This window comes from Vanacampus margaritifer, chromosome 4, assembly GCF_051991255.1.
Source record: "Vanacampus margaritifer isolate UIUO_Vmar chromosome 4, RoL_Vmar_1.0, whole genome shotgun sequence".
Taxonomy (NCBI): domain Eukaryota; kingdom Metazoa; phylum Chordata; class Actinopteri; order Syngnathiformes; family Syngnathidae; genus Vanacampus; species Vanacampus margaritifer.
This window is the reverse complement of record NC_135435.1, coordinates 22,531,413-22,548,599: the sequence shown is the minus strand read 5'-3', so window position 1 is coordinate 22,548,599 and position 17,187 is coordinate 22,531,413. Positions and strand designations below refer to the sequence as shown.

Here is a 17,187-nt window from a genome sequence, read left to right as displayed (position 1 = left end):
TGGTCCATGTAAATGGAAGAATCACTGCCCGAGTACACTTCAGTTGCATTGAACTTTGAAAGGAATACTTGACTCATTTTCACCGATATGCTGTCCAATGCGTTATCTCACACCAATCTCGTCTTTTTCTCCTCAGCAATGACGCTACTGAAGAGCTAAGGCCAAACACAACCAGGGTGAGTGCGATGTGCATGTGGATCACCTGCGTCTTTATTTGTTTTTGTCTCCCTTCGAAACACACCTTAAGGAGAGTGTCTCGGGAGATTACGGGTAAGTGGCGCTGTAATGAGCCTCGGCGGCATTAATCCGGTATGACAGAAATATGAGATGTCTTGGCATTTTGATTTCACAAATCACAGCGTTTTATTGGACTTAATGCGCAAACAAAACTTCCCCCCTTTCCCCCGGCTGCTGGCATCAAACCTCTGATTAATTGTAAACACTTCAAAGCAGGAGTCACACACTTTTATTTTTGTCTGAAAACTATGTGTATTTGGTTTGTTTTACATTCATTTGTTGGTTTGTTTGCTGCAGTTTTCTGGAGCGCCGGCGGCTAATTTGTGACATTTCAAGGGGCAATCTTGAACATCATTCCCAAAGCCTTCAGTATTAAAGAGTATTATCTTCTTAAAGAGATCTAACAAAGTAGATGCAAGTATCTGCAAACAAGTGCAAAAATGTACTAATGGGATTGCTAGCTTGCGCATAAGTAAAACATGGGCTAAAACAACCCAAAATTGCCCTCGAACTCCTCTCTCAAGTTTTTAAATTGATTGTAGTTAATAAAAGACTACTCCAGTTTTCTCCCAACATTCTGACAACATTCATGTTATGTTTATAGAAGACTCTTAAATTGTCCATAGCTGTTCAGTTATTCTTAGCTAAGCATCTCCATTAAATGGGGAGCATCTACAAGCAAAGACCACTAAAGGAGCAAATATGGAACTCAAGACTAGCTTTTATAATATCAATACCATATATCCACTAAAGTATATTTCTATTTGTGACTGTTTTGCAGCAATTAGCATTAGAGTATAGCTAAGTTTCATCATTATTCATAAATCTGTCTAAAACAGTGGTGGGGGGGGGGGGGCTTTTTGCAACATGGCCCTGGTTGATCTCTTATACTCTGCTGTCACCTACTGACCGTTTTTGTAATAACTACCATTGCTTCAAGAATCTCTTCAAATCAGAGGCTGCATCAAAGCCTGTATGCTCTAGCATAAAACGTATAAATACGTCTTTGGGAGCAAGATCATATTTAAAATAGAACTTATTTATACGGTTTTGGGAGCAAATGAGTTAATATTCCTGAACCTCAGTTCACACACAGTATGGTTCACATACAGATATCAAAAAGGTCCACTGGTTAGACCCTTTAAATGCCATTGCTAACCAAAACAGCAGCATCTACCAAATAACTGTGTCCGATGAATTAAAGTGTGGCGTCCGACTGCATTTTGATCCTGCACAGTACTAAAAATGGATCTTGAGCGTCTGGCATCTGTCTTCAATGACAGGTTCTGATGTGGTCACTCCACAGTGTTGGGCACTACTAATAGATGTCTCTGCTGAGAGCTACATGTCCTGTTACGACTGTCTTCAAACACATCAATGCTTATATTGCTGGAGCTCTATTGCTCCCCATAGCTGACCCAAACTATATTATTTCTTTTGCACATGGTGCCTCCTCTTCAATAAAAGTACAACACAAGCCAAGTGCTTTAAAACAAGATGGAAGGATGCCAAACTGGAATTGACAAGGCACCATTACAGGGCCCCATCATCTACAATTGTCATCAAAAGCAATTCAGTGAATGTGGCATCAACGCAAAGGGGGGTGGGGGGGGCGCATCAGGGGGTGGAAGTGGCCTTTTTTGGCTGGGCGCAGACTGACTCATGGGCGGCCTCTGGCAAGGGTACACTCGGAGAAGGACTCGTTGGCGTCGCTCCACTACGCCCTCTCCGCCGCGGCCCAAACGCCGCCGTCAAACGTCAGCGTCGTAGATCCGAGGCGGCGGCCATGTTCCGCTTGGAGAAAATGCGAGATGTCACATTCCTGATGGCGTAACCTCTCTCCGTGATTGCCTCTGCATGAGACTGACTAAGAGGGTTTTGGCCAGTGCATGACAGATCCTTATTGTTTCGTGGCAACTCTACCCCTTACCCACCTTTTTTCTTTCTTCAAATAATATGAAAGCTGAGCTGGAGAAGTTATATTTAAACTAGACAACGTGCAATTTCTGGAGAAATTGCGTGGGAACGCTGAAAATGTTGAACTGCGCCACTGAGCAGTATCAGAGAGCCGGCAATAATGATCAGTTGTATGTATGGAAGTGGGCGTGGAAAGTGGGACTTTCAATGTCTGTCCCGTTGAAAATGAATGGGGAAAATTTTTAGATTTAACGTTAAATTGTGCAAATACTGTAAGTAATGTGGAATCAGACGATAAATATCCCGAAAGGCGTGAATTTTTGAAGCAAGTGGAAATGTGAACGGTTTAAATCGTTTAAATCGTAATTATGTGGAAGTTGTTACACGGCAAAAAAAGTGTGGAGAATAAAAAGTGTCTGATATAATAACTAGACTAAGTGCAATTTCTGCAAAAATTGCGTGGAAATGCTGAAAGGTGAATGCTTATGAAGTAAATTGAAAGATAATATATGTGAAAATTACAACGTATTAATAGTGAAATCATTTGACAATGATTAGTTGATGTTGCTGCCGTAAAAGAATCTGTGACATTGTATATAATTGTAGTGAATATGTCAGTATATACTGAAAGCTTGCGTTGAAGTTTAATTTTGAATATCGAATGGAATAAAAACTAAATAATGACATCAAAAGTAATGGATGTCAAATAATTTGACAACGATTAGTATTCAATATTGCATTTGTACTGAAGAGTTGTCCAAGCGGGGTTTGAACCCAGATTTTCCGGTGTGGCAAACAATTGCTCAAACCACTGACCTGGCGTATTTATATTTAAAAGTTGCATCTGATGCTGAAATGTATCGATGCTGAATGCGGACACATGCTTTTAATCGTTTCAGTGAAATTATAATGCATTTCCTGATATGATAGTCAGCATGTAATCACTTAGCATAATTGGCATGGATACATTTGCAATGTACAGTTGGAGGTGGGATTCGAACCCGCGACCTCCTGGTTACTGGACAAAGCACTTGAGATCTGAGAAGTTGTATGTATAAAAGTGGGCGTGGAAAGTGGGACTTTGAAAAATTTCAACGACAACGGGGAAAATGGATATTTAACGTTAAATTGTTCGAGTACTGTAAGTAATGTGGAATAAGACAATATATACCCCGAAAGGCGTGAATTTTTGAAATTTAAACGGTGTGCTTTCAGCATTCCCGCAATAATGGCAATACTTGACGCTAGTGATGGGAAAATGAAGCTTCATGAAGCACTTTTTGACTCCTCAAGATGGCACTCATGATTCAAAGATGCAATGCAAATGTAATCCATTTTTATTGCACTTGCCTTTATCTTTAAACCAAGAGCACCATCTAGAGGAGTCAAAAAGTATCGCAAATGCTTCATGAAGCTTAATTTTGCCATCACTACTTGACGCAATACATGTTTTTTTTAAACTGCATTAATCAGTAGTCAAGAAGTAGCTTATCTTTTTTTTTTTTTTTTTTTTAGATTGGTGATTCCTGCTATATGTACAGTAGGTATGCCCCTTTTCCAGACACGACACAAGAATTTATTGTAAATTATTTTGCATTTGGTGTCTACTCCTGGCTGCAATACAGGCATGCATGTATCACAAAGGCGGCAGGCAATAACAGAGCAGATGACATTAACATAAAGTACGGAAGCGCACTGTATCAGTGCTCCGATGCGCCTCTAACTCTTACTTTAATAACCGTCGGTTTGGTGTCAGTTGCGTGAATCCTTTTCATTACAGGCTTGGCCAGTTACAGCTTGTTTTTATTGCACCCTGATTGGTCATCGCTATAAAGCCGACGCGTGCGAGCCCGGCGTGAGCAGAAGATGATGGAAAATAGCGAAAGTAATTTCCTGTAACTAGCCAAAATAAAGTCTGGCCCGTAGGAGTCAAGGAAAGGGCGTTAGTCATTACCGCGGTATCCACTGACCTTCACCGCCGCTCGCTAATATCCGGCCGGCCTTTTTGACCTCTTTGCTGCTCAATCATCCTTGATCAATTATTCTAATATTTGTGTGGCACTTTTTTGCTATCGATTTGCGCGTTTACGCGGACTGCGGCATATCTTATTTAATCAAGCCAGCCTCTGCATTTAATTAACTTGTTTGGGAGTCCAGGGGCACTTTGTTTTCATAAACCTCTGCCTTATCGATACATGTTCATCCCTAACTTATGTTTATGCGTTCGAGGCTTTTATGGCGTCATTACCGGCAACCAAGATCAGATGACATAGTAAATAACTAGCTGCTGCACACCCGCTAGGTACTCTCTCTCTCTCTCTCTCTCTCGGTCAGTTTTGACATAAAAAGTGGAACTTTCAAAGTTGAACATAATCTGGCAAATAATATGGAAATAATGCTAAATTAGTTTGAGGTATCAAAAAACCTTCTATTAACCGGACAGGCAATATTTTCAGTAATATTTTTCAGAAGATTGGGGTCACTTTCTTTTTCATGAAAACAGTTTTGTAATTATGGTCTGCCAAGTATTTTTCACATATATTTACTAGAATTTGGACTCTACTACTACAAAATCCCTGATTTTGAGGTTAATGACGTGTTCATCTTTAAAAATTAGGTATAATTCCATTGGGTTAACCCTAACCCTAACCCATTCGTCTAAAGAAGTCTTCTGACCTGAAGACAACGCTTAAAGCAATGGTAGTTATTACAGAAAACGGCCAAGCAGATGGCAGCAGAGTATAAGAGATCAACCAGGGCCATGTTGCAAACAAGCTCTTTTTGCCAGTGTTTTCAACAGGTTTGTGAATAATGATGAAACTTAAGCTATATTCTAATGCTAATTGCTGCAAAACGGAAACAGATACCAATACACTTTTTGCGGTCACTGGACAACCCGGTTCGCCAACTGAGCCACAGCCACCTGTTTACATTTCAATATGGTGATTGTTTTTTCTCTCCATGTACTGCGGTTTCCTCAGGTACAAAGAAGACTCTAAATTGTCCGTAGGTGTGAATGTGAGTGTTTGTCTTTATGTGCCCTGTAATTGACTAGCTAGCTTTTCAGTCAGCTGGGATAGACTCCAACTGCGATCCTCATAACAAGCACTATAGAAACGGATGAATGGATTGACTGCAGTCTCTTACACAAAGACATCAGTTTCATTGTCGGTCGGCTCACTGATCATCATGCAGCCATCTTGCCTGCTCGTTGGCCCACAAGTGGTCAGAAAAGAACGATACGGGGGTGAGAAGTAGCTCCAGGTTAGGTACCTGAAGACTGAGGATTACATTTTTCTACACAAAGGTGCAATTAGTGACACATAATTGCCATTTCCTCCCTGCTTCAGCACAGCTGAGAAATATAGATTTAATCCACCCCTATGTATTCGCATATACTCGGCTAAGATTAGGAGTCCTTGCCGTTAGTGTTTGGTGCACAGTCGGCGTTATCTGGAGAGCCCCCCCCTCCCCCCCGAAAGGAGAAAGAGATTAAAACTCTTTGCTGATGCTGTCGGCAGGAAGGGGAAGTGAGGACAAGGCGGGAGGGAAAAGGGGGAATTCCTTGAGTCCTTCACTGTCTTATTTGTCAGGTGAGGCTCGGCGCAAACTAACAGAAGGATGCTTAACATTGGAATCTCTCCAAGGGAGGTGTGTGATGTCTTTAAGTCGGGCTTGACTGGCTGTAGTATTTAAATTATGCATGCGGCCGTCTCAGCCACTTATCTGCGCTTTTATCCCCCTCAGCCCGGGCCGAACGTACGTGTACTGTGATGGAGTACGCTGATAACCACTGAGACGGCACGAAACAAGTACTAGAGGATGTTGACGAAAAAGAGTTTAGTCATCTTGCCACTGGGTACAAACTTTCAGGAACGTGTGCACATCAGTAGGCCACAGATTTTTTTTTGTAGAATGTATCTACTTGTCAATCACGGAAAGCCCTGCTATATTGCACAAAAGGGTGATTTGCAGTGATCTTTTTAAAAGGCTTTTACAATATACTCACTATATCACTATACCACACTAACTATAATGCCCTTGCATGTGGGAAAGGAGAGCCACAGTTGTGGGTAGACTTTTCAGGTGTCTATTGAATGCCAGGATAATAGTAGGGATGTAACGATAATGGCAATATTGTGATATCGCGATATTAAAACTGCCACAATATATTGAAGTCATCATGTCACAATATTAACTCTTTGACTGCCAGACGTTTTCAGAAAAGGGATGCCGTGGGTGCCAGCCGATTTAAGCATTTTTGACTGATCTTTCAAGGACTATGGAAACACACATACTACCAAATGAAGGATTGGACTCTCATCTTTCATCAGAAAAAAAAAAGTTTGTTTCTACCTTATTCCGTTTTTCAGTAATCAACAATAGAAAATGGTTAGTTTCACCTCTGTTTTGAAACAAACGTCTTTTAACGTCTTTGGCACTCCTCCATAGGATTTTACTAAACGTTATTTAACGTTTTTGGCAGTCAAAGAGCTAAAAACAGCACATCTGTTAAAGAAAAGTCGTGTTGATTACCATTTGTGCAGTTTTAGCACCCTCTGGTGGCTAGTTTTTTAGTGCAGTTAAATTTTCACAAGGCATGTTTTGGCCCTTCTATGTTTAAAATCCACGCTAATGGTCAGATGAAGGGGAACATAATATGCTTGTAGGAACTCAATGTGTGCTTGCATCCTGTGTCTTGTACAAACATGTAGTTGTAAAAATGTACAGAATTGAGTTTAGAAAATGCAATGCAATGTTTATTCATCTGTCTAGGAGAGCGCTTTTTCTACACTGAGAACCACCTTTAAAAAAAAAAAAAAAGCTCCCTAACCACCATAATGATCAACATTAAAGCACAGTGCTGTAGTAGTAATTAAAATGTATTGCACATAAAAGTTAAATAAAAAATGTAACTCAGATTAAATGCAAATGTGTTGGACTTTAAAGTTAAATATTGGTACTGTACTAGATAATAAAATAAAATAAAATAAACCCTGTAACATTACGCACAAGTTAAAACATTACATCTAGTGATTGTTTTGTGTACCGGCAGAGGGAGCCCGTGTACAAGTGGCAAAAGATACCCCGTTTCCGATTGGGTCTCATTTGAGTGAATTCAAAGTACGATTTTTGGAATTCACCCAAAATGGCTGCTCTAAAGCAAACTGGAGAGACTTTGTGTCCATGCATGGGTGCTACAGACTTTTTTTTGTGTGTCCTCTTTGATAGACATGCCCACCCAATTTAATGTGAATCGCTCAAACTGATGTCTGGGACTTGTTTTTTTTCCCTCCGACCTTTCCTCAAGTTAGTTTTATCTCAAATAAATATGATTTCACAAAGGTGATTCATTCATGGCGATTCTAAGAAGGCATTTTCATCGCCTGGTGCTTCAAATGGATTATTGCAAGAAAAGCACTGCACTATATTTACTGTCTTCATATTCATATGTAGAATACGTGACCAGCGTTAGCACGTCGGCTGTGCTACTCGACTGAATCACTGATCAATGACAGCTAATGAACACGGCGAGAGTGCTGCTCTGTTTACCACTTCTCTCCCCGAGAGAGAGCTTTCTCCTGCTTTTGCCAGAAAAAAAAAGAGAAATAAAGCTTAGGAGCCTCCATTGAAAACTACTGCCTGTGGGCTCAATTAACTGGTAAAGATTAGGCATAATGCAGATGAGAGCATACATGTGAGCTCCATTGCAGTGTTGATACGGAAGTGCATGGGCGGACCGGAGACCGCTGGGATATTGCCACGGCGAGATATGCTGTCAATTGGTAGATGACAAATGTGCCAAAAAAGGGAGTAATAATAATAATGTAATCTTTAATTAAATTATTATCTTGAAAAAAACAGCAGAATTTGTTCCCGGAGAAATATGTTGTTTTTATGGGGTAACGCATTCTGGAAGGTCTTGTTGTGGACCGGAGAGTCTCAGGTTCAGTGATGTGCTGTGGGCAAAATATATGGAAAATAATAAGCCAGTTCACTTGTCAGTGTTCTGGAGCAAGGCAAGCAACCCACAGCTTCTCAGGGGTATGCGCCTCATCTGACATCTGGAAAGGAAGCGTGCCCTCAGGAATCAATCAAAAGGAAGTACCAATGTACTGGAACATCTCAGGTCAAGCACTATTGATTTACAAACATTTCACGGGAAAGAGAATTAATTTGTCTCAAGTTCAAACTGTTGCAATCATAAAATCTTCATTAAATGTCAGTAACCAAGTTCTAATGTTCATTTCTTTATTTTCTGTACCGCTTGTCCTTATTAGGGTCGCGAAGCTGACTTTGGGTGAGAGATGGGGTACACCTGGTCGCCAGTCAATCACAGGGCATTTTCGAATTTGTAACAAATTAAACAAAAAAGAAGTTAAGCCATACAAGTTATTGATATGCATCTGTTTAATGTTATTATTCTGTCTTCACTAGTGTTTAGATACTAGCTGAACAGATAGCTAACAGCTTCTCCAATAAAGACCAAGAAGCCACTTGCTGTTTTGGCAATTTACTGGATGAAACTGTAAGACTGTAACATACGAAACATAACGGGACATCACAAACATGTTATTTAAACTTTGAAACAATATAGATTTGCATCATTTACTAAAATTAGCTGCGGACCCTACAAAAAATGGATTGTTTTTAACCGTTAGCATAATGCTCGTTTACATGGGCGCTACCGCTAACTAGCGCCTAGTAACTTGTGTCACATTAGAACTTAAAACACAATTTAAACATCCGATTCAATAACACTCCTAAAAATAATATAATTACGGACAGATATTTCTGGAGCCAAAATTCCACTCTAGGCTTCAACACACTGGATTAGCTGTGTAGCCGTGTGGGAGCATCGCTTGGCGTACAATGCGCTATGGTAGCACTCGAGGGTCAAAAAACATACAAAGGCGCAAACACCACTTTCTCCACCAGAGGGCAGTACAGTTATGGATATATGTTTAAGTACAATATTATAGTTATTTCCTTATTATTTATTTCCTTGTTTAAAAAACAAAAATACATGACAAACATTTTTTGGGCAGGATTGAACAAATTAATGGCATTTCCATTCTTTTCACTAGGAAAGTAAGGTTTGAGACTATGACTGGTCATTAAACGACTTAAACGGCACAGCTGTATTATAAAACATAATAAATTGTGCAATCACCTAAACCCTTCGCGTTATCAACAGAAAACCTATTTCCATTGCCTATTGCTTTGCATGAACAAATATTATTATATAAAGAAATATTTTTTTTGTAATTGCTAGATCTACAAAGATTTTAATTTTAGCAAAATAACTTGAGCGGGGAAAAAAAGCACTTGTTGAGCCCGATTTTCTTTCCTTTTTGGCTTTTGGATTTTTCCTTCAAACATGTATTTTAGGCTGTTAGAGCCAAAAATCCACCGTAGATCATTTCGTCATTTGTGTGTCATTATATCCAAATATAAATCAAGCTTGAATGTGACAGAATAAATTTGCTGCGGGCTTACCTAAGAAGTCTTGAAAAAAACGTTGGGAGAAAATAAGCATGCCGTGGCCCTTCAGCAGCCTCGAAAATCGACGGTCACCTTCACGCCGCGTCGGGAAACAAACAAATCACGACGCAGGTGGAAGGAGGAGGTCGTCGGGAATGTCATACTGTGTCACTTTAAATATTCAATCCGATTAACATAGCGAGGATGTAAAGCGGCGGGGGCAAAAAAGTGACTCACTCGCCTATCGAGGCGGTCGGCGTCCCGCTGCGAGCGGCGAATAAAGTGCGGCTTTTATTTTTCTGCTCTCTTTCAACCTTCCTCCTGCTCCTCCAGTCACCTTGCCTTTGGGGCTTACCACAGGAGTCTCTTCAAACCATCCTTTTAGTGTCAAGTGAAGAGTAAAGATTAATGCATACCCATGTTCAAACCAGCCTCAAGGGGGGCGGGTGGTGGAAGTCTTATAATTAAACACCACAAGGGCCACGGGCGCTTTTTGGTGGGATACCTTGACCAGGAAGAAGAAAAGCCTCTGGTAAGGTAAAGGATGTGACTGGGATGACTGGGAAGGGGCAACATAATGCTCGTTGTTACTGGAACTAATTGGAGAGGCTGCAAGTGAAGCTCTTATTGGCAGTCCGGCCTCAAAAAGTGGTCCAAAGATCCAAATGAGAAAATGGATGCATCTCCGTTGTACTCAACAGCTCCCTTTTTGGTTCTATGCTTATCATCGCGCTTTATTGATGGTGACCAATCTATCTATTTTTCGATTCATACGAGTAGCAGTTGCAGATTTTGACATATTCTCAGAAGAGTCAGAGGCATACTTGACTGTACGTGCAAGTAAACCTGATGAACTGTCCCCGGCCATCAAAAAAATAAAACTAATGTTTATTTTGACATTTACGGACAGCCTTCCATTTTCTCTTTCACGGTGCTAAGCAACCGGTGAAGACTCAAGGACACGATCACGCCAAAGTTGCCAACCAAGGATTATCGCAGCCTGTAAACCACTTCTCTTCCATAGCATTATGCAAGGTCATTTTTGCACAATGCTTTTGATACAAAAAAAAAAAAGATGAAGTCCCTTACAGTTTGCAATCTTTTTGCAAAGCCAAGCAGCTTTTGCCAGCCGCGGCAATATTGGGTTATTTGTTTTCTTTTTGTGGACATTAGAGATGCATTGATCTCAAGTGAACTGTCAGCAAATAAAGATGCATGTTTGTGCAAGGCTTTGTACAGTACAACAGCAAAAGTTGAATACATTTCCCAAAGAAACCCTTTGCTAACTGTAGAGGAAACTGTTGTCAAGCTCATATGTATAATAAAAGTATACTTGTGAATATGGATGTAACGATAACGCCGATTTCGCAATACTGCATTAAAACTGCTACAATTGATATTTATTTGTGCAGTTCTAGCACCCTCTGGTGTTTTGTGCAGTTTAATTTGAATATGACATGTTTTGGCCCTTGTAAATCCACGCTAATGGTCAGATGAAGGGGAACGTAATGTGCTTGTGAATCGAGTCAATATGTAGAGGAACTCAATGTGGTGCTGCATTAGCAAGTAAGTGTCTCTATATAAACCCCTAGGCATTATTGTGACCATTTTTTGGCTTTTTGTTGGTTCTGACCAAGCCATTTCAAAATAAAATACTGCCCAGGGGTTAAGTGTTATTAGAGATTGTAGGTGGTTTATATGCATTGTTGTTTTGTACAAAAGCACTATAGTTTTTTTCATGTTTTTATTAACAATATTGTGACCTTTTTTAACCCGTGGCCAGTATTTTATTTTGAAATGGCTTGGTCAGAACCAACAAAAAGCCCAAAAATGGTCACAATAACGCCTGGGGGTTAATATCGCCATCCTCCCCACAATATCATGATAATTATCATATCTTGAGGTTCGCATCGTGATATTATCATCTTGCGACGTTTGGATATCGTTACATCCCTACTTGTAAACGGTTTTACAGTTATGGATGTTTACTGTAACATTTGAACAATTTTGCCTGCCCGACAAGTAACAATAAGTTGCCATCTGTCTTATGAAACAACAAATTGCGTCTGTTTTGATGGGGCTGGAGCGGATTAATTACATTTCCCTTCATTTCAATGAGGAAATTTGTTATTAGGATATTTAGTAATAAAATGCTGGCCGCCTCCTGGTGTTTGTACTGTTCTGAGTTCCATTAGGCTGGCATTTAACAGCTTTATCATTTCAAAAATCAATGAGTTTATCTTACTGTCTTTCTATGTATGGAGATTTGTTGTGTATGTGGGTGGTTAATGCTAACCTCTATCTAAATACAGACTCCACTGTAAGACAATAAATACATTGCTATGCGAGGTCAAGGCCGTCTTTATATATTTTTATAGAATGTAAACAAGCATTAAACTAATCCAGAAGTTCCCCGGAGATCTTGTTTCCGGTGCAGGCCTCCCATCTACCAAACACTGATAGGTTACAGGTAATGGGAGCTATGCAAATGAATGTAAATGTATATTGTCTCTGTGCAGCTATAGACGATGCTTCATAATTACCAGTCCCCGCACAGAGAAATGGTCTCGCATGCGTTTGATCCTCCCGGTAATGATCTTTACCGAGCTTTTAAGCGTCTTTGCTCATTATGCGCCAACTCTCCTCAGTTTTTTTTTTTTTTTTTTTTAGTTTCTCGGTCTCATCGCCGGTGTTTGTCTTTGATGGCTTCCTCTGATTGTGCTCCGGCGCCGCGGTGTCATAAAGCGGCAGCCCCGCTGTTCTTTTGTGTGTAATGTTCCTCAAATATACAAATGAGAAAGGAAGGCTGCAAACTCCGGAGGATGAACCGTGGTCCTAAATGGTCGATGAGATTGAATCCGCCTTATTTTGCGCACATGAACAAGCTCTGATAGGAGGCCATTTAAAGCAGCCTGCAATTTGGAGAACCTGCTGCAAATGAATCCGTCCATCAACGTGGACGGGAGCGGAGGTTTAACATGCTGGCGTTTTAATTTGTTCAAAGATCCTGGACACGATCCTGTTTTGGTCTACATTACTTGTTAGCTTGCCTTGAAATTTGATTTCTCGGAACTGCCTATAGGTGTGAAGTGTCCAGGGGGTAGCCCTCCTCTTGCCCAAAGTTAGACTCCAGCTCACGCGTTCCCCTAACGAGGACAAGCGTTTTGAGAAACTGCATGGTTGTGCGTGGCAAGCCTCTGTTTGCGTATGCCAAACTTGCCAGTCAGCATTTTAACGCTTCAAACGCATCACATCTTTTCAGATCACGTCATGCTAATGTTGACAAGGATGACAGCAAGGGGGGGGGGGGGGGAACAGACCCGAAATGATACGGTAAAGACAATTTCTTGAATTTTGCTGTAAACTGAACGCGCACAAAAAATGACTGACAGCTAATCTGCAACAAAGCTGAATGGAGGTTGGTTGTTTACGGTTTTCCTACCTTCTTCAATCTCCCGATTTTCTCCGCCTTATGTTTGGCGGGTTTGTCCCCTGGGGGTGGTTACAGTCGTTTATCAGCCACACCTGGCAACAACAACAACAACAATCCTCATGTGACCACCCCGAGGGGACACTCCCACCAGAGACATAAATAAGAAAACTCTTGTGGCCGTTTCTCAATATCAAGGACACATTAACTCGCCAAGTCTGGTCTTCATAAGAACATACTTGAGAATGTGCTTCATAAGAATGCAATGTTCTTGTACTTGTGAAGTCTGATGATTTGTGTATAATGCACCACAAAGAGATAAAAGTTCACTGTATGCACAAGGTTTACTTCACATCTGAACAAGATGGCTGCCTATTGGTGCAAAAACAAGACAAAGACCGTTGAGTGAAACTGATCCAGTCTTGTTAACCCATTAAGGCCCTAAAGCGCCTGGCAAAACATGCCCCTAAAACCTATAGGGTAACTATTGAATCACCCCCGAAAACCGGAAGTTTTCCTGGAAATTCAACAATATTGTCAATGCATATTAAATCATTGACATCAAAACATAATTCCAAAAACATTTCAGAGCTTACACCTGTGGCATTCACACAAACCTAAGTTGATTATTATTATAAGCCTTCAATATATATCTTTTTTAAATCAACAAACATCTGTGGTTATATTTACCTTCAACCATTTGTCGTCCATTCCGTTAAAAAACCGTCAACATTTTCAACATCCTCATTGACTACATATTTCTTAACAATATGTCACCGCCGCCGCCGTTTATTTCATAACTCCTGCGCATCTGCATCAGCCACGAATGCTCGAATAAAATTCCAAGACATGCTACGAGGCCCCACGTCACCCTCTCGTGTGTATTCTGATGCATTTCATCGGCGAAGAGACCAAGAATTTGTCAAAACAAAACAAAATGACGTATCCACTCTACCAGCTTTAAAGGTAAAAGGGCGCCAGAGCGCTCTCAGCTTAACTCTTTGACTGCCAAAAACGTTAAATAACGTTTCGTCAAATCCTATGGAGGAGTGCCAAAGACGTTAAAAAACGTTTGTTTCAAAACAGAGGTGAAACTAACCATTTTCTATTGTTGATTACTCAAAAACGGAATAAGGTAGAAACAAACTTTTTTTTCTGATGAAAGATGAGAGTCCAATCTTTCATTTGGTAGTATGTGTGTTTCCATAGTCCAAACACAACATTTCCTGTGGACTTTGAAATATCAGTCAAAAGATCAGTCAAAATGCTTAAATCGGCTGGCACCCACGGCATCCTTTTTCTGAAAACGTCTGGCAGTCAAAGAGTTAATGGGTTAAACAAGTCTCCAAGCAGAAGCAGTTGAAACTGTTAACTGATTAAATGATGAAACGTAGTTATATTCTAATGCTAATTTCTGCAAAACAGATACAAATGTACTTTTTTTTTTACTGATGAAAGAACAAAAACTCCTCTAAAGTGGCATACAAATTCTCAATGGCTTCGAACTGCCAAATCGTTGAAATCACTCAAGCCCTCTTTAAATACCGGCATAACAGTCCTTTAATTGATTGTTAACTCATTCAAACCCAAAAATGTATAAATATGTTTTTTAATACTTTGTCCTTCACTTAATACGTTGTTTGTTTGTTTGTTTAGTTGTTTATGCTAAAGCATAGAGAAGGCTTTGATGCAGCTTCGGACCTGAAGAAGTCGCTTAAAGCAATGGTAGTTTACTATTTATTACAAAAAACAGCCAGCATGTGGCAGCAGAGTATAAGAGATCAACCAGGGCCATGTTGCGCCGAGCTCTTTTCACAGGTTTGTGAATAATGATGAAACTTAGCTATATGCTAATGCTGATTGCTGCAAAACAAAAACAGATACAAATATACTTTTTTCCTGATGAAAGAAGAGACTCTTAATATTTATTTTGGTAGGTTGTTGTGTTCCCAATGTTCTGTGGGCCTTGCAAAATCAGTCAAAATCCAGTAAAACAGCCCGGAGCGAATGGGGTTGCTTCAGTGAAAATAGCTGGGAGTGAATGAGTAAAAAAAAAAAAATCGGCAAATTAAAATGCTGTTTGCGTAATTCTGAATAAAACACAGATTCCACATCATTACAATGAATCGTGTTTGTGTCTCACCAGCGGCCTCACTCCTAACACAGTGCGAGAAAACCGCTCTCCAGGCTTCATTAAACCCTTTGCATTAACTATGCCATTTAGCGGCGCTCGGAGGTACGTCTTTGCGGATACATTATTCAAGTCATTCCGCGGGACGTGCATGCATGGCTTCCTAAATGAAAACAGTCGGCCACGAGGAGAGCAAGGGTTTCATTCCGCTTCCTAGTCGGGATGGTGAACGTTAAGTGCAGCGAGGGAGGCTAATAATCTCTGCCACATTGCACAGGAGATGGCGTGCTACATTAAGACTTTGGTTGTGCTTGTCTAAACCCGTCACCGATCCCTTTTGATTTAGATATACGGGAACTTTGAGCGGCTTAGGCCCACTCGGGGGAAGCTGGAGACGTCTTCGCCCCGTTTGAAGCGAGATTTGCAGGAACTACAGAAATACTTATATTCGCCAGCTATGCCCGCTTTTCTAATTGAGCTGACTATTACGTGTCGGACCGGCTGGCTTGATGCCAAACCCTGAGGGTGTTGCTAAGAGCTCCAAAATGTCAAACCTCCAAACGCATTCAGATAGAAGCTGATAAATGTTAGAAATACTTGGATGGTGAAAGAGACCACTAGGCGCCATGTTAATTTCATGAGTTTCCTGAATGGTCGGTTCATTTTCGGGTCGATCGGCGCCGCCAATTGGCGACGAATAGTAATCCAATAAATGATATATGATCTGGTAACTGGAAAGTTTTCAAGTGCTGAAACGAGAATGAAACCCGTTTTCCCCAAATGATATGATTCGCCCCAGTAAATAACAAGGGATTAAGAAATAACATGTATAATGTGATGTTGAGCAGCAGTAAGACATTTTTAATAAACAAGTATGTCTTTATTTTCTGTCTCATTGTGACCAGTATCAAAGCTAATCCGCTAAATTTCGCCTAATTTCTTTCAGGAGTTTCAGCCGGGAAGCAAGAGTACGGCGGGTAAACCCACTCCAATCATCAGAATCCATCAACCTAACTGACTGACTGTGGCGTCCTCTGTGAACGGGCACGGCATCTTCGTCGTCGCCCGAATGGAAGTCTATCATCATCATCGCCGTTGTCATCGTCTTCTCGTGTGACGCTCCCTCGAGTGGACATCAACACGTGCCATTTATGTACTTACACCCTCCCATCCTTTTTATTTTATTTAATTTTTTTTTTTTTTTATCAATGGAAGACCACCAGCAGTCAGTGTGAATGCATTACAAGTAGGCCCTTTTTTAATGCAAAAGACAGAATTTTTTATTTTTTTTTTTAACACCAGAAAGAGCTGGTCTCCGCCATTACTCCCGCGCTGGCTAATTAGCGTCTGTCGCCCGGGTAACTGCTATCTGTCAGCGTCTGCTACCGCCCTCCCCCGCACCCCCCTCCCCTTCTCGCCTTTGCTATCTCCTGGAAGTGGAAGCGATTGTAATTGAATGCCGGCTAAGCTCCAGCAAACTGCAAATGGTGCATGGGACACACCCCGACAGCCTTCTATAACGCATTGTTTTCAATGAACAGCAGACTTCAGCCGGCGCGGAATGCTTGATCTTGTCGATGAGCTGTATGGCGGTTCACGTCACACGTTTACAAGTTTACGAGTCTCTGTGCCAAAGTACGAATGCCAAAATTGTGCCTATTTGCATTAAAGACACAAAGCGAAAAAATCATTTGTTCATTTGTGATCGTGTGTCCTACCTCGTTATTAGTTCCTTTTTCCCCCTCAATCGAGCTGGTTGAGACGCTGTGCAATATTTATTTTTCATTTACAGTACAACCTCTAAAGTTGAACACAATATGTTAATTGATGCTAGTTGTTTGGATTTTAAAACAAGTATGAGGATGGGCTGAAAAGTAGTGTTGGACAAATGAAGCTTCATGAAGCACTTGCTATGTTTTGTTGTTGTTTTTTACTTTTCTAGATGGCACTCTTGATTTAAAGATACAGTGGCATTTTAATCCATTTC

At 40.7% G+C, this 17,187-nt stretch overlaps 1 protein-coding gene and 1 long non-coding RNA gene across 4 annotated transcripts in view; one reads left to right on the top strand and one right to left on the bottom strand.

Annotated features, from left to right (window-relative positions):
* The window catches only part of cd276 (CD276 molecule), an 81,477-nt gene extending 64,571 nt beyond the window's left edge, over window positions 1-16,906 (top strand). The window contains exons 7-8 of the mRNA XM_077564474.1: window positions 137-176; window positions 16,147-16,906. Coding sequence (XP_077420600.1) covers window positions 137-159 — 23 coding nt within the window. The 3' untranslated portion in view covers window positions 160-176; window positions 16,147-16,906. The remainder of the gene's footprint in view (window positions 1-136; window positions 177-16,146) is intronic.
* LOC144050849 (uncharacterized) overlaps window positions 1-17,187 on the bottom strand; it is an 82,561-nt gene that overhangs the window by 29,659 nt on the left and 35,715 nt on the right. The gene's annotated exons all lie outside the window — the stretch shown is intronic.